The 21,469-nt window shown below is 39.7% G+C and overlaps 1 protein-coding gene across 2 annotated transcripts; it reads left to right on the forward strand.

Moving 5' to 3' along the window:
• The first annotated feature begins 11,471 nt into the window (after positions 1 to 11,471).
• On the forward strand, positions 11,472 to 20,906 carry hmg20a (high mobility group 20A). 2 transcript variants are annotated; one of them, XM_056386386.1, is made up of 9 exons: positions 11,472 to 11,560; positions 13,655 to 13,747; positions 13,883 to 14,092; positions 15,526 to 15,658; positions 16,415 to 16,452; positions 17,296 to 17,371; positions 17,714 to 17,929; positions 19,547 to 19,679; positions 20,344 to 20,906. In XM_056386386.1, the coding sequence occupies exons 2-9, from the start codon at positions 13,679 to 13,681 to the stop codon at positions 20,345 to 20,347; spliced, it is 879 nt and encodes a 292-aa protein (XP_056242361.1). In that variant the 5' UTR covers positions 11,472 to 11,560; positions 13,655 to 13,678; the 3' UTR covers positions 20,348 to 20,906. The 2 variants fall into 2 exon arrangements, with proteins under 2 accessions (XP_056242361.1, XP_056242362.1); XM_056386387.1 differs by lacking the exon at positions 20,344 to 20,906 and having other exon boundaries at positions 19,547 to 19,683.
• The last annotated feature ends 563 nt before the right edge of the window (positions 20,907 to 21,469 follow it).

The raw sequence follows: 21,469 nt of genomic DNA on the forward strand, positions 1-21,469 counted from the left end.
TGTAAACATAGCACCCACACACACACTCAGAAAAAGTGATGTATATCTATATAATTATGTACAGAAGTCCACATCCCTCATTTGAGTGTTATTTTTGCCTGGTTTATGCTGAAAGCCGGGGCCTGTGTCCTGCATCTGTGGAGAGCAGAGCTCAGCCACCACCCTGATTAGGGTACAGTCCAAGAGCCTGTGGAGAGAGTGGGAGGTGTGTGTGTGCCCGTGGAGGGATGTAAAAAAAAAACCTACTGCTGCATTTGCACATCCATAAGTGAGGCATCCGTCTGTCTCCCTCTTCCTGCATGCCTCTAAAGAACCTTCCATATCCAAAGTCCAGTCATATTTGCCACTTTTCATTCTGTCAAGTGGCACCCCCTCTTTTTTTAATGACCCTCACACTGCGTCTCAGCTTCTTTGAAAAGTTCAATCTGGCTCCCCTCACGCTGGTCCCCGGCTGTGATAATTGAAGCTCCTCATCTTCGGAGATGAGGCTAATTTGCTGCCTTTGTGCTGTTTTGTTCACTTCTCTTTTCAGGACATTATTCGCTCCACCTGCCAAACTTAAGGACTCCTTGATGTTCCACAGCCCTCGCTGCCCTTCATCTGGACAGCTCTGACAGTGACGTCCCACCACGACTGTCACCTACTGCCCTCTGCTGGCAACATTGGGTTTTGCGGTCACTTTGCAACAACACCAGTATGCAAGAGTCTTGATAAGCAAAGGGAGATCAGATGTAATGGTTGATTAAACAGTAATAGTTTGGCTTTCTCGCGGTTGTATACTTTAAAGTCACTATCTCGTACATTTGTCCTGACTGACTGGCAGATTCTCAAGGGGCCAACAGCCTTGTGACAGACAAGGTGTCAGTCTCGCACAGTGTGGTGTGGCTTTATATCCTGGATTGGCGCATTCCTCTTCAAATCGTCATACTCAGCAGTTGTAAGCTGTGGTGCATGAGGAGACATACACGCTTACTAAAGTACAAGTTTTTCACCACTAAAAATTCTCTGTGGATTTGTGTCACTTTGAGATCTAACTTTAGAAGAGCATGTAGTAACAAAAGAAAATACACTCGTGTGAATACTACATTGTGCAGATGGTTCACTCCAAGTCCACTGCAATAATTTGAGGATGACTGGCTTAAAATAGCTCCTACCATTTTGGATTTGGCTACAGTCAGTGAAGGGGAGGATATGCTGCAGCTGGCAAAAAGGTTTCTGACAGTGACTATTGAGCCTCCCCGGATATATGTGTGCACACATACACACTTATATGCAAAGGCAACACACACACACACACACACACACACACACACAGACACACTCCTCACAAGTTGGCAGGCCTGCCCACAGAGCTGGCCAGGGAATGAAGGCCAGAGAATGACTTTGCTTCTCTGTGTCAGCAGCAGCCCCCCAGCACAGAGGCAGGGGCTAAAGGAGGGACTGCTACTGTCCTTTGCTTGAGTGCTACTAATATGAACAGGAAGCCCAGATAAAGGGCTCTCTTTCATGCTGTACCCACAGCCATAATGAGGCCTGGCATCTGATGGATTACCCAGACTTATTTTGCGAAAGGCTGCCTCATTTTTCCAGTCGGCGTCCGCTACCCTCAGCTCTCCCAGTTGCTTGAACAAAGACCAGTCCTTTTTAGCGCCTTAACGCTTCCATTGCACAGCCGTCACGTGACTGCGACAGCGCTCAGTGATGACACTGAACATAGTCAGTCTTCCTGGAAAAAGGAGACATGTTACTGAGGTAAGCTAAAGGTGCAGCTACTATAGCATTTATCATTAGAAGCCTTCATGATATAAATTTAAAGTTGATTAATTTGTTGGTATACAAAAACTGGTGAGTTTACACCATGATTGGTTGGGTTTTTTTTCTGTTTGTTGGGAGCCATTACCATTGACAAAAGATCTTTTCTTTTTTTTAACCCTCTTTATTCAGTTGAGCTGTTCTGAAGATGGACTTTTTGTTATTTGCCCTCTATGGCCTTCTCTCCTGACCTGAACAATACGATCATATGAAAGTTACTTAAACCTATTGTTTGGACACTTGGGTGCAAACTTGTTATCGAGTATTTGCTTGTTTACACCTCCAGAAGTTGTAGAGAAACATTATCATTCATCTGGAGTAGTATTTCTAGGAACCAGGCAAATTTAAGTTCAATATTCATTCTTCTTCTACCAACTCTCCACTGGCCTCTACTAACTCACTTAGATGCTAAATGCTGCACTGTGTTCACCAGCTATAATCACTGACTGTCTGTCTGTCGTATAGTGCTGGGCAGGGAGTGTACAAAGGTTTTATCTGGGTTTTTTCACGATGAGGAGCATATTTGGGTGATTAATTCTCAGTAGGTTCATCACTACAAGCAACCGCTGTTTTACATAGTGTTCTCCTCGTTTGGACATCATCATTTGATATGTTGTTATAATAGAAATATCGCTTATAGCAGCTTTAAACAGGTTTAATGAATGAATTAAAGAAATGTGGCTCCACTATTGGTGTGAGCTATACATTAGCCATCTGTTGTTCTACCCATGAAAAAACCATCACTTCTGTCGAGCTTTTGCCTCACTGACTAATCTGAAGACACACGTCTTCCAGTGTCTGCTCAGGTTTAAACAAAAGTACTTTGTGTGCGTGCAAAGCCGCTTACTCACAGGAAGTAATGTCATGTGTAGGTACATGGTAGAAAAAAAAGAGCACTTTGAGTGTGAATCAGCATCATTAATAATCTATTTAAAAAGAGGCTTTTAAAAAGAAACAGTTGTTTAAGATCCACTCAGTAGTAACCACAAAGAGACGATTTGATCCACAGCGAGCCTGTAAAGGACTGCTCACCTCTGAGAGTCTTCTCTCATCGGCAGGAAGTGAAACACCAAGGACAGACTGGCTGGGTCCGTGGACTGCTTTTTTTTTTTTTTTTGCAACTACGTCTGTTCTGTGTGTGTTTGTGTGTGGACGTGTCTTTTTTCATTTGTGCGCGCGTGTGGGCTATTTAAGTCGACTCTGTGTTCTCTCCCTGGTGCTCGCTGGGCCTCAGCCAAAGCCAGAGCTCTGTAACGGGAGATAAGGCTCGCCTGTTACCACGACAGGAGGAAATGGAGCTTGGCTCTTTGGAGAAGGCCACTCACAACTGTATTTTCATCATTTTGGAGGAGAGCATGACCACGCTCAACTCGTGTGCGCTCATCAGTGAAGTGTCGTGTCTGCACCGAGAGAGCTGCGGCTTGTTTAGAGAGCTCTCCCTATAGGCACAAACAAAAAGAAAAAAAAAAAGAGGGGCTACCTTTTAATTGCGAGGGTAATTTATCGCCTGACTTGCTAATTAAATTGCATCTTCAACCGCCCTGCTAACACCATGACTGCACAAAGCCAGCATCTGAGCGAGGCATGGAGTGGAAGACTTTGCCGTAGGCGAGAGGAGACAGGGGGAAAGAGAGGAGAGGGGATGAAGGGAAGAGGGGCTGACGAAGAGACAGAGGCAAGCCTAGTGGCGAGGTCAAAGGGATGGAGAGGGAAAAGAGAAAGAGATGTAAGGGGTACCAGAACACATGCCCTGCTGCATAACGTCATTGATCCCCCTGCTGTAATGCCACAAGTTACAGAAGTGGAGGGTGTTCACATGCACATGTAAGCTCCAATTAGTTTAGCAAGGCTGAAGAAAAGCCGCACCAATGGGACAAGCTTGAAGTCACGTTCCTTTAAAGGGAAACTGTGGCCCACTGAAACTGGCTTCACATACTGTACACGCTTGTGTGTAGACATAGAGTCCATGGTGTGTGTGTGTTGGCTGAACATCAAACACTGTCACATGAACGGCTCGGTTGTTGTGTGACGAGGACAGGCAGCGGAAAGAAATGTCATGCTGTCCCACGTCCATCATGTACATTAAAGGACATGATGGACAAGTATAACTATTCCCTGAAGTCACAATTGCTTTTGCTGCAGGACTAATGTATATAACACTCTGAAGTGCATATGCGTGTATGGCAAAGCCAATCTGGCCATCACTGTCACCCACGGGGGAGGTTGGGTGAGGACATGCACGGGTTACAGCGCACTTATTTGCGCGGCTGCTTATTGCAGCTGTGACAATTCCCCTGATGCGATCGAATGCCGTCATACGGAAAAACACTCGGCTGTAACAGTTCAGGTTATGTTGTTATTCAGTCAAAAGCACACACAAATACACACCAGTGCAAAATGCATTATAAATGTAATCGTGTCTTTGATCCAACATGACATCCATGACTGGAATTTGTCACAGCCACAATGAGCAGCTTGTTGCTGCATACATAAAAAATTTGTTTCTCCAAGAATGTTATGAATTTATTAAACTAAAACTGTTTCACGCTAGTCCATTTCCAAGAGATGCTGCTTGCATAATTAAGCTGAAATTCAATTATCAAAGGTAACATACTGACTGAATTTTAACAGCAGTGTTCTGTTTCACTTTTGTCCAACTCATACTCCTTTTTCATGAAATTACTAAAACAGGAGCATAGTGACATGCGTTGTGACAGTTCTGCATTTTGTGTACATTGTGTTTTAGATTTTTTTTTTTTTAAAACACACTCCTGAGCTTTCCTCCTCTCATTTGAATTTCTAGTCTTCAAATCGTCTTTTTATTTTTTCCACAGAACGCAACATTATGCAACAAACGAATGTGCTCCTCTGCAGTAAAAACCCACCAGGTTTGAATGCACAACAAAGTCGCAATTAACACAATAGCAAGAATGTTTTTGTTTTGACAGTAAGACTGCAGAAATTACCGTGAATCTTTCTGACAAATTTACATTGTTGATGACATGTTGGTGTTGGCATCAGACAATCGCCACATCACGACTTGGGGTTTATAGGAGGAGGTTAATCGTGAACGTCCCTGTTATCATTTTTAGTTTTTCCTGTTTTTAAATGAAATTCCCGCACTCACACATGCCCTGATTTTTTTTTCTCTAAATGCACTCATGTCTTTGAATGTGGAATTTAAATTCATTTCTGTTCTTGAAAAGATACTGTACATACAGACCCATACAGAAATGTAATTCATGACATATATGTCCCTATATCAAGAGTGCTGTTGCCATATATGTCACCTATATTATTATCACATATATACTGTAGATCCTGTGGCTGTATGAATAGAATATATTTTTAACGTATATGAAATAGTCAAATTTGTATATGTACATATATTAAAATTATCTATATGATGAATTTTTACACAGTATAATATGTTGCGACCATACAGAATATGTTAACAATATATATTCAAGTTTCCTAAAACAACATACTCAAAAATTCTATATGCTTACTCTATATTTTTTTTTATTAATTTCTCATTAATTTTGAACATGTCAATCTTACCATTCTGGGAAAGTGGTCTCAGCCCTTTGCGTCCCACTGTATATAATCAACAAATATTGACAGGTTTTGGGCTGGATACATATGTCTGCAATATAAGCATTTGTGTTTGACATCCAGTATATGTCAGTATATGAAATTATTCCAACTTGTAATAGGTTTCATATTTAATGTGCTTTTATTTTACATGTACATATATGTCATATATGGAAATTCAATATATGTATATATATATATATATATATACATACATTTGCACATGGGCAAGTGAAGAGTAGGCCTATTGTATTCTTTTGTACATTAAAGTTGTTTTTTTTTTCTAACCCGGTGTAAAGTGTTAAATTAAACGCCACATAAACCCTCTGAAGAAGGTTCATGACCATCCTCCACAAAGTCAATACAGTATGCGTGAGAATAGAGCGCATTCATCAGCGCTCATTGCTATCAGCCTGTGGTTCATTCAGTAAGATTTTCTTACTTATTGATTTTCTTGTGTCCATTATCAGGCAGCGCAAATGATAAACGTGACATGGTTGGAGAGAGGCCCTGTCATTGTGTATGAATTTAGATAAGACATTTAAAGCTTACTGCAGAAGCATCATACATCAAGTTATTATCCATTGTCACCTCCCCTCCCCTCTTCAGCCCTTTACAAAGGGCATTCTAGTCGCTTTTGAGCCATCACTTCAAATATGGGTTGACTCACATTAAAGGTCTTATCAGGTTTATTTAATCTGCCTCTATTGTGTGCTTTTGTGAAATATGTGCTCCAAAAATACAAATGTCTTAAAATCTATTTAGTGACTGAACATATAAAGTATAAAGTAATGTAATCAGCGGAGATGTAAGATAATTCACCATCTCTCATTGTTAGATTTATAGACCTTTCTTCCCTCACATCTCTTCAGTTATATCTCCTTTATTTTGAAAAAATGCGTTACATATTCTCTATTCTTGGCATTGCCACTGGATTCTTAGAGGCCTCTCCTGTTCTTTCTTAAAACTGTTGTATAAGTGTAGCCAAACTCTTCTTGTTTAGCATCTTGTTGAACTTATGCACTTGTTTCGAATGCTAATTTTATTCCATTTGTGATTAGCAGGGCGTCTTTCTTTACTGAGGATTTAAATTGAGTATTGTTGCATCCATGCTCTCACTAAGAGAGCTGCCAAACATAATGGTACACAACACAGGGCAGTGAATCAAAATTTACATTTCAATCAGTAACATCATCATAACATTAAAGGTTAAATAACAGCAGGTAAGTGTAGAGCCACAACGAAGGAATGAAAGCGAGTGATGCACATTGGTATGCGATGTGCATCTGGGAGGAAAGTGAAGGGTTCATAAGCAGGGGTTTCTGCAGGATTCACACAGGCTCCTCCAGGAGCAGCTGAAAGGCCTTGATGTGGACAACAAAGTGAGAGATCTGGAGGAGACAGACCTGTTATTCAAAATCGTAATTTTAACAAAATAGTACAGCATTTTGAGAAATATGCTTATTTGTTTTGCGGCCAGAGATTTAAATTGGTTTGTTTGTGTGTGAAAGTGCAGAGATGGAGTTAGGAAGCAATTAGCATAGCTTAGCAAAATGGCTGAAAATAGGGGGAGACAGCTAGCCTGGCTCTCTGCAGAGTTTTAAAAAAAAACAAAAAAAAACAATGTGCCTACCAACAACTCTAAAGCTCACTTATTAACATGAATCTATTTGATGCATACATAAGCTGTAATGTAAAAAAATAAATAAAATTGTGGTTGTAGATGGAGTTACTGTATATGCTTATTTCCCAAAACGCTGAACTGATCCTATAAGAGGAACAGGAGGATTAAACTGCCTCTTGCTCTCTGGGAAATGTACTACTCATTACTGTATGTTTTTCATTATATCACAGAATCGAGCTTTTGCATCCTTAAACCTTCCAACCTCAGGTAAATCAATTAGTATCCATGTGAAGTGCCAACATAAAGCCAAAAGTTATGAAAACAGCTCCACTGGGTGAAAACCAACTTCAGCTGGCATTTGTTCAGGGGATGATGATGATGATGATGACAATGACAGTTTTGAGATAATTTAGCTTTACCCATTGTGCTCGTGATTATGTATGATACTTTTTTGAATTAATCAGGCGCCTTTTCCAGGTAGTTCCACTGATTAGCTTCGACCAGAGAAGAGATACTAATCACTGAAATCACATGTGTAGTGTTTGATTGCTATGAAATCGTGGATAGCTGACCCTCTGGAGCACACAGCTGCCCATCCCTGCTCCAGCCACAGCTTTTGGAAAAGATTAGAAAACTCTCTACATTGTGTTCATCCGGAGAGGACAACATGTGCCGCCGTCCATCCATCCACCCCATTCTTATTTTCAAAGTCCTACCGCTTTGATTCTTCAGGTCAACTACCTGAGACTAATTAGACAGTTGCATAGCAACAAGATGATGCAATAGTCCTTGTGCCCTTTGAGCTCTTGTTCTCTGTGGTATTAGCAAAGCTCACAGCTGTGCTTTGTGTTTGTGCACAAGAAGCAGGAGGCACTTGAGCAGCCTAATATCCTGCCATATTCTCCATCATACACTCAACCATAACCAGTTATGCTGATGAGGTCATTAACTAAGGTAATTAATGCATTACTTAGCATATGTTGACATACTTGTTTTCAAACAACACACGGTGGTATTAACATTAACAACTTACCTTAAAGTATGAGGGTATGAAGGAGCTGCAGTGAATTTATTCTCATCAATATCCAAATGTATGCAGCAAGATGCTGAAAATTTGAAGCCAATTATCTGCACCATAGGGCATGGCTGTGGTGCAATATATGACCTTTACTTCCTGTGGAAATTTGTGTTTGTGTTGGTGTTCAAATCACTGTGCCATCTGTGTGCCTGCATGTACACACACACACACTATGATGGCACCATGACAAACGTTACGTTTATAATGTTATTTATGCAAATGTATTGAATCACACCGTCGCACTGTTGTTGGTTCCAACATATGTTAACCTCTGATGCTATATGAGTCTCATTTTGTATTCACCATCATCAATCACTATATACTGTATCTCAATGTTCGGTCTGTTAATGACTTTACTGTTAAACCCTGATCCATGATTGAGAGACAAACAAAAGGAGTTCCCAGGAGATGGTGAAGTCTCCGACCATCTACCAGGGACATAAGGACTGATTTCACTCACAGCAGCTTCAATTTGAATTTCACTTTTAAAGTATTAGTTAACAGTGCTATCTTCTCATTTCATACAGCAGTAAATCACACTCATTTACTCAGAAGCAATACTTTTACACCAATGATCCACTCTTTCACTAGCTTGACCGTCTTTCTATTCTCACCCTCCTGGCACGTCATGTGACATTATCACTCTTGATTATCCTGAGGCCTGAGGAGGACTCGACGAAGTGTGGGTGTCGAAATGTTGCCACTTTCCAGGGGCTAACTGGCAAGGACAGACAACCAACCCACAGAGGGCCAGTGGCTGGAAACCTTTCCTCAACACTAAACTTCTCAGGCTAGGACCAGATGATTCGACGTGGCATGACAGGTGGATAACAGTACGAGGGACAGCTGGACGCTGTGCCTCACAGGCCTGCTGGGACCTGAAGAGTGTCCAGTTCGGAGCTGATTGAAGCTGGCGCACTTTGTTTGCTGTGCCGCTACCCACAATGCAGTGACCACTGAGGCTGAATGGTTAAAATAAATAATAAGAAGGTAAAACAAAAAACAAAAAAAGACATGCTGCTGGGAGTTGAACAGTTGGCTTGCATCATCTCAGTGTTTCAAGTCACCCAATTAGTAACAAACATGATTTCACAGGAAATGTTCCCTCTTATTAATCCATGACTGTTGGAGAATAACAAAATGAAATGACTGCTGTTATTAGCATATTATTGGCAGATGATTTTTTTTATGTTCACCTGCTCTAAAGATAATCGTTGATAATTTATCTACATGTTTTTCATTAATTGTTAGCAAATCCTCATGGGTAAAAAAAAAAATACAACCTGTTATACAACCTTGGAAAAACAGCTTCCAGCTGTTTTCATATCTGGTCAAGTTGCACTGTGATGAGATTTTTTTAATACACAAATAAAACTGGTACAGAGTCAAACTGTGTAGCTTCATTTGTGTTTAAGTTTTCAGCTCTCTAAAGCATCATTAGAAGAAGCTATAGACGCCAGTTTTTCCACAGACAGCTGCCTCCGAATACAATGCAGCTACATGACATTTGACTGAGGGCTGTTTATCCACCACTTTCATGCAATTAGTATTCAAACACGATTACCCTCAGCGCCTACAGGTACAGCATTCACAACAACTCAATGCAAGACGTTCAAGTGGATTCTCAGAGAGATATCTGAAAGGTTTTATTGTAAATATCAGAACTTCAACAAGAAATCCCTCCAGAAAATAAACAACCACAGACTGATGGTTCATAGTGTTTCGATTTTAAATATTAGACTGACGTTCATTATTAAACTTCTTATACCTCACTGACCAGTGGGCAAGTCATTAAAGAACCATGTTGTGCTGCCAAAACATGTTCACATCCACAGAACTTTATTTTATATTCTGGTGGAGATTAAAAACTTTCCAAAAATGTCAAGCTGCATTGTAAATAATGTCAACAGAATGATTCGTAAGACATTTTAAATATATTCTATTTGAATGATAAGGCCATAAAAATATAAGTGATTCTGTCAGAAAATGCGGAATAAGAGAATTTTTCCAACTGTAAAATACTTACAGGGAAACAGACAGAAAGATTAATGTTACTGGAGCTGAGCATCTTCAGACCTGGCTTGTTGATGCTTTGAGGTTTGCTATTTCTTCACACTTCCTTCAGAGAAATTTTGGGAGAATCTTTGGGTTTAAACATTTCTAATGTTCCCAGCAGTTGATTTGAATATCTGCCAGATATGGAAAACTTGAGGAGCATTCCCTGCTAAATATCTCCATTTTGTCTGTGACTTTATTTTCTAAACTCCATGCAGCATGAGTATTGGGTTGGATTAACTCTGGTTAATTGCAATGAGATTGCAATCAAAGTTTCAATTAGACTGCAGCTCTAGTTAGGTTACTCCCTCCTGGGTGTTGATTTGCAATCTGTTAATTTGGCATTAGAGTATTAGTCTTCTCTCTCTCTGTCTGTCTGTCTGTCTCCATCTCTCAACTTAGTGGATGTGTTGGGACCTTCATTATAAGAAGCACAAAAGAACAGTAATGTGTGTGTATTGAAAGGCTTGGTTTGTGTATTTTCTCAAATGAATAAAATTACTTATGAGTGTATGGGGGATGCTCAGTGCAATATAATGACCTGATTGTTCACAGATGTTGATTGTACCCCAGGGTTGCCAGCACAGTAAATATTGCTGTTGGTGAGTTGTTTGTACAAGTGTGGAACTGGCAGCGCTTAAACACTCAACACTCACTTAGAGAAAGAGGAGAGGGCATTGAAATACGAGGTATTGGCAGGTTTACAAGTTGCAACTGCCATGCAGGTATTAAAGATTGGCTTACAAACTACAAAAATGTATAAAGTTTATTCAGCCCTGCTCATAACATAATTTTGCCTGAATTACCAAAATAAGTCGAAATTAGATGAAGGATTTCCTCATCAATCAAGTAGGGGGAAGCAACATCTTAAACGACATTGGTCTGCTGTGTCAATATGAACACGAAGAAGAAGGTCACAGCGAAGGGAGCGTAGAATTAGACTGTGTAGAGCAGTTTGCTGTAATGGAGAGTAAATTAATTAAGCTTTTTAGTGTTTGTTTCCATTGACATTTGAAAAGACATCATGTAGAATTGAATTTTGCAATACTGATGCTTCTGGTGTGTACCTATTGTGGGCTGACTCAGTACATATCTAGTAATAGTTAACCAATTAAATTTCTTACCTTTTCAAATTAGATTATGTTTCAGAAATTTTGTAAACCGATGTATTTCCTTGATATTTTCATATCTAACAAAGCACAACCATAAATTCGATAATACATTAAAAAAAACAAAACAAAAAAAAAAACAGGCAGAAATAATAGTATTTACCAAGGCAACGTACAGTATAACGTTACATGTCTCTCTATCTGTTACGGCTCTATGGAGAGGCTGCTGTATTGTTTTGATTAGGAATATCATTTGGGCAGTCACAGCCACGGATTACGTTATCTAAGGTTAGTTTGTAGTGAATGGTTTCACTATATATATTTAATAATCCATTTAATGGTGTTTCAGATCGTATTTTGACGAGTTACCGTAAAGTAAAGCTGGGCGTTAGCTTACCGTTGCTAGCTAACAGCTTGCTAAAGCTAAGTAGTAGCACAGCTAGCTGTTCACTCAGAGGTCTAACATGCTAGTGCTTTACTATCGTTTCTTTTTATAATTCCAACGTGTATTTGTTTATTGTAAGGTTACCATTACTCATCATGGAAACCAGATATATAACAGTCTTACAGCAAGGGATTCTACTGCTGAAGACCGAATTTCAGTTCAACTGTTACGATTGATATTAGCTAACATAGCTGGCGCTAGCCAGTAACGGTGTGTGTTGCCAGCTGGCCATACGGCTTGAATGAATTATGTCAACATCTCAGTTGAACGGTATACATAAGCCACTAAGCTAAATATAACCACTCAATGGACAGTGTAGCGATATTTGAACATACTTACTCTATCGCCTGCTTTCACTATTGTAGCATAACAGTACAATCAACCGACGCTTCCACTACTGTTGACATGCCATACAGAAAAATTACAAACAAAAGAAATGGCTAAATAGCAATAAATACCACAATAGTTTGTTATGATAGCATTTAGCAGTCTCTTTTGGTTATAATGTAGGGATAGCCCGGTTCCAAGTCTATGTTAGCCTTGGGTCACTTTTGGCTTGGTTTGCCTATTCAGGTATTCATAGTTAGGAATAAAGAACTTTAAATATTAGAATGTACAATAGACAAATACCATTTCATTAAGTTTCAAAAGATAAGTCCCCCTAGCAAAAAAGTGAACCTATGACATGAATGTTATATTAAACTGCTCAGGTAAAACTCAAAGTAATTTATCTTTGAATCGTGCATTATATGCTCTCAGCCAGCAGAGGGCGGTGCTGCATAGCCTTAACGTGAACGCAGAGGGAATTTCTAGAATAAAATTTATTCTTAGGCTTGCTTAAATATGCTTCACAGAAGAGGTGACACACGGGGGCTCCTCTTCTTTGCCAGGATCTGTGATAACGGCATCGATAGGTGTCACTGGAAACTGACTTCAGTCATATACAGAAATGTTTGAAACAAAACCACAATGTACTTACAGTTTGCAGTTTCCCACACATATTCTCTTCCTAACAGGGCTTTTTTTGTGGTAGACTGGCTAATTCCTCTGTATCCTTTCCCACAGTATTTAGTGGCAAGGGGACAGAAATCTCAACCAGGATACAGAGGCTCATTTCCCACATAGTCAATTAGGGGAAGGTCAAAGGTTAAAACACAATGATATTGTTCCTATTTTCAGAGCTCAAACTACTCTGTGCCAGTGCTGAGTCAGCATACTGTTTAAATAAGTGCTCTGTCAATTTATTTTATTTATTTATTTATTTTTTAAACAGACATACATGTTTTGTAAAGTGGTTTTTAGAATGAAAAATGTATCATTTATAATAGATTTTCATATTGTAAAAGTTATTTCAAGCTAAGATTTTAACATAAGTAAACTGTGTTTCTGTTAATGTGTGGATACAAAGTCTATTTAAAACTTAGTGAGACCAAAAGTTAAAGAGAGAACAGACTTTTTTTCTTCGCGGAGAGCTTTGTAGCATGTAGGTGTTCTCTTAACTCTAATTAACCAGGCAGCACCACTTCACCACTTCCTTCTGTTGAAAATAGGTTACATTAGCATCTGACGAGTGACAGAGATTCGGGGCGGGTTATTTTTTTATTCACTTGTTCAATAATGATTTATTACAGTAAGACATTTCTGTTAGAGGAAATGTGGCTGGCCAAGAGGAGGTTTTGAGCCAAGGCAGGGAGGAGTTTGGAGGAAAAGCCGAAAAAGTGCTAGGGCTATAGAGGGAGCAGTCTGCTCTCAATTTCCTGGCTGGGCAGCATCCCTGGTGATAACACCTCAGTCAAACCCTGTCTTAAAATGCTTAACCCACCCTCCTCCAGATGGTAGAGGCCTTACGTTAACTAATCACTGGGTTTTCCAGATCATACATTAAATACTGGTATGAAATGTTTTGTTTTCTAACATTTCCCATTGTTTTCCTTTAGATTGTCCTTGTAGTCACAGAAATCATGGAGGAGCAGCAAACAGGCTCTCCTGCAGCCAATACCGACAGCAACAGCCAGAGAAATGGAGATGAGGTAAGAGCTCAACACACGGATATCAAATGACATATTTTGCAGTTTTTCCACTTCAGACTCCAAGAGGGGGTGGGCGGGGGAGGGGGGTTTGCTACCTGGATCTTTAAAACGTATCTGTTTTTGTTATCTTTGCAGAAGCCCCGACGTGGCAGCTGGACCAAGGGGAGGAAGAGGAAGAAGCCAATGAAGGACAGCAATGCACCCAAGGCACCCCTTACGGGCTACGTTCGCTTCATGAACGACAGACGAGAACAGCTACGGGCAGAGCGTCCAGACGTGCCCTTTCCAGAGATTACGAGGATGCTGGGCAACGAGTGGAGCAAACTGCCCCCTGAGGAGAAGCAGGTCAGTGAAGAAGTTCCTGACAGGATTAAACATTGAGCATATACCTGTGAAGAACAATGTGTCAAAGTTCTGTATTTCTTTCCTTTACACTTTGTCTGTTATTTTGTGTATGTTAACCTGCAAAGTGCTTAAAATTATATTAAAGTGATCATATAGATTTGTACAGCAATATTAAATAACGTGGTTGACTGCTCTGAAAGACCAATGGGAGAAAATAAACGGACTACAGACAGGAGCGGCTAGCAGCAAAACATGTTTATGTTTTTGATTAACATGATAATGGGTTTTTAATTGTCTTTCAGTAATTGCGCCATTCATGTCTCAAAGGACTGAGCTTAAATATTCACCTGCAATATGCCAGCAGTTCATCAATTTTTTCACTGTGCACAAAAGCAGTGTAGGAACAAAAGCATGTGGAACCCATGGTGTGAGTGTTTTTGGAGCTGATAAAATACTGACATGACTGTTTTGGGTAGCTGTTTGACATCCTTACATAAACTGTTGCCATAGTTTGATGGCTTCTTTTATAGGGTCCAAGCTATGTCTTTATATATCCCCTCAACTGTGATGCGAGAAAATCAGAAAAGAGTTGACAAGGAAAAGGTTGCTTTCTTGTAATGACAGAAACATTATTACAGTCACAGGAAGACCTTTCATAAGAATTTGTCACTCCACTGCAAATATATCCGACTGATACCACTGCTTCACCGAGGGAACACTGAGGTGTGCTTCTTAAAATATGGTAGAATGTGAATCAGCAAAATCATAATCAAGTTCCACTACCTTTAAGTCACATCAGCAGCTCAGAAGTTCATCTAAAAGATGTTATACTTTTTTTATTACATTAAATTCTGTCTTTACCGAACACATAAATATTTTTTGAACTGTACATTTTACATAATGGCAGCCTCAATGCTTCACACATGAATCAATAAAATTCCTCATCTTTGTCAGTAACTGTACCTATCATCATGTCATTGACAGTTGGAACTTGTAGTTTTCTTACCTTTTCTTTCCAGAGAAGAATGGCCATGTTTTATATTTAAATCCAAAGGTGGGATAGAGCCTGGATCACTCTGCTGCTGATTTGTACCACATTGTTATTTTACACGGAGTTCGCAACAGACAGATTTCGCAGTATCCTGGGACAAGGTCTTTGAATAAAGATGGTTTTATTAGCTTTTCTCCTAATACCAAAATTAATTATATTACAAGATGCATTTTTGTTTCAAGCGTTGATTCAATGTAGGTTATTAATATTGGAAATTACAGATTTTTGTCTATTGAAAGGAACTAATCCTGATTAGGAATAATTACTCCCACTGATCATGCCATCTCACACACAATCCTCCTTCATTCTCTTTCACCAAATCCCATTTCCTCCTGTTTTGAGTCTTTCCAGCTCTCCTCACCTTTCTTTCTTGCCCCTGCAGCGGTACTTGGATGAGGCAGAGCGAGATAAGGAGCGCTACATGCGGGAGCTGGAGAAGTATCAGAAGACAGAGGCCTACAAACATTTCACCAGGAAGGTCCAGGAGAAGCAGAAGGGCAAGCGGCACAGAGGAGGTGAGATCTGGTTAGATAAGCTCTGGCTTGAAATTTTTGCGGTGATGTTATAGATACCCTTGAGCAAGGCAGTGAATCATCAAGTGGAGCTCCTGTGCAGTACGAAGTAGAAAACTTTGGTCTTGTTGGGCGACTTTGATAGATGTTAATGTCTGCAAAAAAGAAAAATAAGGCAAAACTTGCAGGTCGACAAACGCTGCCAAGACTAGGAAATCTTTTCCTACTTGGACCACTCACCTGGAAGATTTTGCATTTACTACTTGTATTGTGAATTACTACATACTTTGAATGTATTCCAGTATTCACTGTATTAACTCTGAACTCATTATTTTGCTTTGCTTAGTCAATGGAAATATGGCAAGGGAAGGGGATACTTTACAAGTTCATAGTAGTTCAGGTTATAAGTTATAGTTCAACTTGAGGCCAAGGAGCCGTCACTGCGCTCACACAACACATGGTCTGTATTATCTGATCCGATTGTGTTACGGTGGATAAATCTCAGTTTAAATATCAAAAATGTTGATGACATAAACAGCTCTGCCCTGGCAAAAAAAAAAAGTTAGGAGAAACGTGCTCTATTGAAGTGAATGGTCTCAGTTCAGTTGATTCAAAATATGGAGTGTGGTGGTGGGATTTTTTTTTTTTTTTTTTGAATTACTTTTATTCATTTTAGCAGTTCACAACATTCACAACATGTGCTGGGGGAAACATGATTCATCTACTGTCCTCTTTCATTATTCTTTCCTTCCTTTCCAGATGTCGGGCACCAGGTAGCCAACGAGGCTCTTCACGAGGTCAGTAACTCTTTCTTATCCTGTCACACACACAGTCACTTCACTAAAAAAGTAAATATCATATTTAATAAAGCAAAGAAATCCTTTTCTAACTATCTAAATATAAGTAATTAAGTATAATAATTAAGTGTTTGCTCCACAGTTTATCAGAATGACTTGATTCAAATAATACTTTGGGGTTTGTTTTTGTCATTTTCTCACCCAGGAAATCTGTTTGTGTTTGCCCTCCCCTTGCTCTACACATTAAGTGCTTATTGTTGCATCACTAAAGCTGGGTTAATCCGCTTTGGTGCCGTGTTTGTGATCCAAACACTTGCCTTTTTACTAAGTGTGTAATTCATTTTTAATAAGTTCTGCATGTAATTAAGAGGTTTCCTTTGTAAGGGTTAGAAGGGTTAGAGCCAAGGTGACTTTATTGGAATTAGCACTCCTGTGGGAAAACCAGTGTTTCCTTTCTAGATTTGAAAGGACACAGAATTCACCATAAATTTCATTATGTGAATAAATGAGGAAGGATGATGCATTCTTTCAGAGGAGGGAAAATACAAGGGGAAACTGCACTGCTTCTGTGCTCCTATTGTGAAATAAATTTTTATTTCAAATGATTGCAAACCATCTCAGAGCCTTTGATAACGTAGCAGCACCATAGATGAAATTACTTCTACCTCCTGACTTCTTATACTGTACCGCTGTATTTCCCTTGTGGCCAGATATGAAATCAATTACCCACCCACCCACAGCCGAGCTAGATGAATGACCACCTCTGGCTGTCAGTCTGTGTTGCCAAATGGTTTCACCGTTCAGCTTATCTCCTTCCCTCTTACTCTCTCTGGGTATTAACAGAAGGATGCAGAGGGGAAGGACAGAACTGTGTTTGACATACCGATCTTCACAGAGGAGTTTCTCAACCACAGCAAAGGTAAAGAGCCGCAACACAGCCAGCTTTATCGCTGAGAAAGACTTTGTACTTTGTGTGCTGTAACTTTTTAAAACCTCCATTTGTCTAAGTGTTTCTGAACACAGTCTTCTGCTACTTCAAGAGAACTTTTGTTTTATAGTGCTCCATCGTCCCAGAATAGTCCCACAGTCCGCAGAACCCAGTGATGCCCTGAACTTAAAAAGAACACACCTCTCTGAGCAAATTAAAGATTGATGTTGACCCCAGCTGCTGTGGCATCTCTCTAGACTTCTCTTTTGATCTACCATTGTTTCTATTTCTCTTTGTGTGTGTGTGTCTTTGTTTTTGTGTGCTCCTCAACAGCACGTGAGGCTGAGATGCGGCAGCTGCGTAAGACCAACATGGAGTACGAGGAGCGTAACGCGGCGCTGCAGAAGCATGTGGAGAGCATGCGCGGGGCAGTAGAGAGGCTGGAAGGTGATGTGATGCAAGAGAGGGGACGCAACGGGCTCCTCCACCAACACCTGGAGACCCTGCGCCAGGCGCTCACCTCCAGCTTCTCCGCTGTACCTCTGCCAGGTGACAACAGCCAGCAACACCTGCACCAGCATCACTTTATTCAGTCAGACTCCCAGTTACAAATGCACAACAACAAAAAATCCATATAATGAATAAATTAGTCTTAAACTCTTGTTTAAGTGAAATTATCTTTTGTTTTTCCAATAGTTTCAATAAAAATAAAATAATATAATAATTAAAAATTCAACAAATGACTCAACACAGTCTTAGATGACTTTTTATGCCGGCATTTCTGCAGCTGTCTAAGTTTGATGGATATTTGCTGATAAAGAGTTCCCGCCTCATCTATTACGAGATTGCAGACTTGGACCATTAGTTTTGGAATCTTGTACAAAAAAATGAAACACACTCCTTTTTTTAATCAATATTTTGCTGAATATGAAAAAATACAATAGAGCTGCTTTGCTTTTGTCTCTGAAAGTGTACAATGTGGCTCTTGGGCTTAAGATGTCCTGATTTTGATCAAAGTACACCATAAACCAATATTGATTTGATTCCCCATACCAGTGATCCATCCCTAGACACAAACACTGTGGTATGATATTAGTTGGAGTCAGAGTTTAAGTTGGCGAGACAGAAATTATAATGTAGGTGTGGTTATACAGCACAAGTGTATTTACTGTGTCTTGAAGTCAAGCGTCTCTCCTCTTTGATCCAGATATGTAAACAGATTATACAGTAGAATCACTTAATGTTCTTTTAGGGACTGACCACGTCCTGTAAGTCAAGCTTCTTCATTTTAAGCTATTCATTATTTAAATTGAAGGAATGTGGTCTCACTATGTTCGTACTTGTTTTATGCACGTACAGAACCTGTGCTGAGCTCACACCCACAGCTCCTCTCTTTCCATTTTCCTCCACACCTATTTGAATTTCTTGCTCACACAGCAGAGACACAGACTCTGCAAACAGCACAAATTGACACAACACTGCTGGAATTATTTCATAACAGCTTGACGGTGAAAGATGATTGCTAAACCCATTTAGATCTAGCCTCAGAGAAGCTGTTGGATTGTTAGCATGTGTACCCCTGAGTTTATAGGGCAATATGTTTTTTTTTTTCTATAATTGTGCCATTTTATTTAATTATCTTACTTATTGAAGGATAGAATCAACAACTTCTCAGTCTTACATCTTTTAATATTTCTAGATCTAATAGAAATGACAACTTTTAAAATGACAACTTTAGAGATGATTGTCCTTTGCCTGATGTTGGCCAGACTGTTTGACTCTTGGACCCAGTGTCAGGACGCTCTTTGATGTTGCTTGCAGAAAAAAAAAACATAGATAGTGACAAGTAATGGCTGGTGATGTTGTGCCTGGGTCATTTACATTCTGATCAGTCTCGTCATTCAGTGATTCCAGTCTCCGGTGTTCAGCACAGAAAATACCAACATGTTTTTAACACTACAGCTGATTAAATTTTGCTGTGGGCAAGCAGTGGTTAAACATAAACAGCACTGCATGACGGGTAAGAACAATTTTTGAAAGTAAAAAATGAGATGTCATAAGATCATTAAATGTTCATGTTATCATACCAACACCTTCCAGCTGAAAAACAAACCGGTCCTTGAGAAACTTTCAGTTGCTCACATCACACACTTTTTTGTCTCGCAGGCAGTGGAGAGACACCCAGTCTTGAAACGATTGACTCCTACATGAAGAGGCTCCATAGCATCATTGTCAGTAACCCCCAAGAACACGAGAATCTCATCAACACTGTGAGAGACGTTGTCAACCGTTTGGACAGGTAAGAGATGCTTCATTTTGATGTCTTTAGTGTATGATTAGTCAACTAAACGATTGAACATTGCTAACCCTGCTAGTTGGCATCAGAAAATACTACATACCTCATATTTTATTCATGTACAAGGCCAGTTAATTGTCGCGTCTAAGATGTTACTCAGCCGCCCGCCACTAGCAGCCCCCCTCTCCCTGCGCTAACTCCTGGATTTTGTAAACAAGCAAGGTGGAAAGTGGGACAGAAGAGGTTTGGAAGTATTCAAATAAAGTTGTATGTTGGTTGTGTCAGAGCGAACTGGCATATAACAACTCCTGCGGAGAAATGCATAACCACATTCAGCACAGACATGTGGATGTTAACCTGCAAGAAAAGAAGGCTTCTTACATCAGCCACACACAAACCAATATGACATTGATTAGCTGCAGAGGCTGGGTTCCTAATTAAATTGTGCTCAATGTTCTCTGATTGTTCTCTTACTTTTAGACTGGTTGAGTCTAAATGACCATTTAATCGCCAAGGAAATTAGTCTTAAGCACAATTTAGGGTTTCACCTCAGGGTCCGTTTACTAGCTGTTCTAGAGCTTGTCTAATTGTTTCAGCAAGGCTAGATGTTCTTTCGGTTCAGCTGTGAATGAATTATCAGATCATCTCTTTCTGTCTTTTGCCCCAGATAACTGGACCAAGTCCACCTGATGTGATGGATTGAGATTCACAGCGACATTAAGCAGATGCTGTTCCCAGGTTGATGCTTTGCCCTTTGACGGTGAATCTTCCTGTCAGTCTGTCATTACAGTTGATTTTAAAGCATCTTTTGTAACTCCGCTAAGGTGATGTAGGTGAAGATGATGTAGCGTTTCATATTTATTTATTGTTATGTTTTTTCTATTTTTTACACATTCTTTTCTTTCACACTTTATTAATGTAGCTGTAGTTTGTTTTATGAAGTAATCAGATGACAGGGCATGAAACACTTTTCTTTCACTCCTTGCTCCTGTTCTGTCTTCACCATCAATTTATAGCAAATGCTTCCACAACAATATCTAAACCACTATCGAACATTTTGTATCTGATCAAAGAAAAATGTGTCAGTGGGTTTGTATTTACTGTATCCAAGACATATTGTTTTGCAGACTTTCTGTCTTCATGCTTTGATGAAGAAAAACATGTGCCATTTATGTTGTTTCCTCTGTGAAAATGTGTTTTTGTGTTTTCAATAAATGTATTTACATCATATTTGCAGGCGGTTTGTTTGGATAGGTTCACAACATACTGGTGTATATAACTACTGACACAAACCGTATTAGTAGTGAGATACCAGCTACCAGTGCCCTAGATTTCTTGTTTCATCTTATAAAGATTCTCTGAAAGTGTGAAGTACTGAAATAATCTCTCTTTGATGGCATGTTAAAAATTTGAAATAGAAATGTTACAGTTGCTAGAGTAATGATTTGCCAAACTTAATGCCGGATTTCCAGTTTCTGATTTGTTACACCAAAACTGTTAGTTTTGAAGTCAGTCTACTATATCAAATAGAAATATGTGGCTAATCTGCTGTATAACATCACTGTTTGGAACTGTGCTTGGTCAGTGCCTAAGCTTGTTTACTTACAGTAGATGTGGAGTTAAGGTTTGGAGTGGTTAAGTTAATTGAGCAGCTTTGCTGTAATTTACTGGATCTGGAGAGAGACACAAATTACTTTGCACTCAGTGGCTCATTCACAGACACTGAGCTGCACAGCGGCTTTGTGAAACAATAATCTACTGTATCGTGTTTGAGAATTTCCCCACACGGAGCC

The sequence above is a fragment of the Seriola aureovittata genome, chromosome 10, assembly GCF_021018895.1.
Source record: "Seriola aureovittata isolate HTS-2021-v1 ecotype China chromosome 10, ASM2101889v1, whole genome shotgun sequence".
NCBI classification, from domain to species: Eukaryota; Metazoa; Chordata; class Actinopteri; order Carangiformes; family Carangidae; genus Seriola; species Seriola aureovittata.

Excerpts from the sequence above, each read along its gene's own strand:
- hmg20a (XM_056386386.1), top strand. The coding sequence starts at position 13,679 with ATGGAGGAGCAGCAAACAGGCTCTCCTGCAGCCAATACCGACAGCAAC. Across the intron at positions 15,659-16,414 it reads GGGCAAGCGGCACAGAGGAG|ATGTCGGGCACCAGGTAGCC; the intron begins GTGAGATCTGGT and ends CTTCCTTTCCAG. Across the intron at positions 16,453-17,295 it reads CCAACGAGGCTCTTCACGAG|AAGGATGCAGAGGGGAAGGA; the intron begins GTCAGTAACTCT and ends GGGTATTAACAG.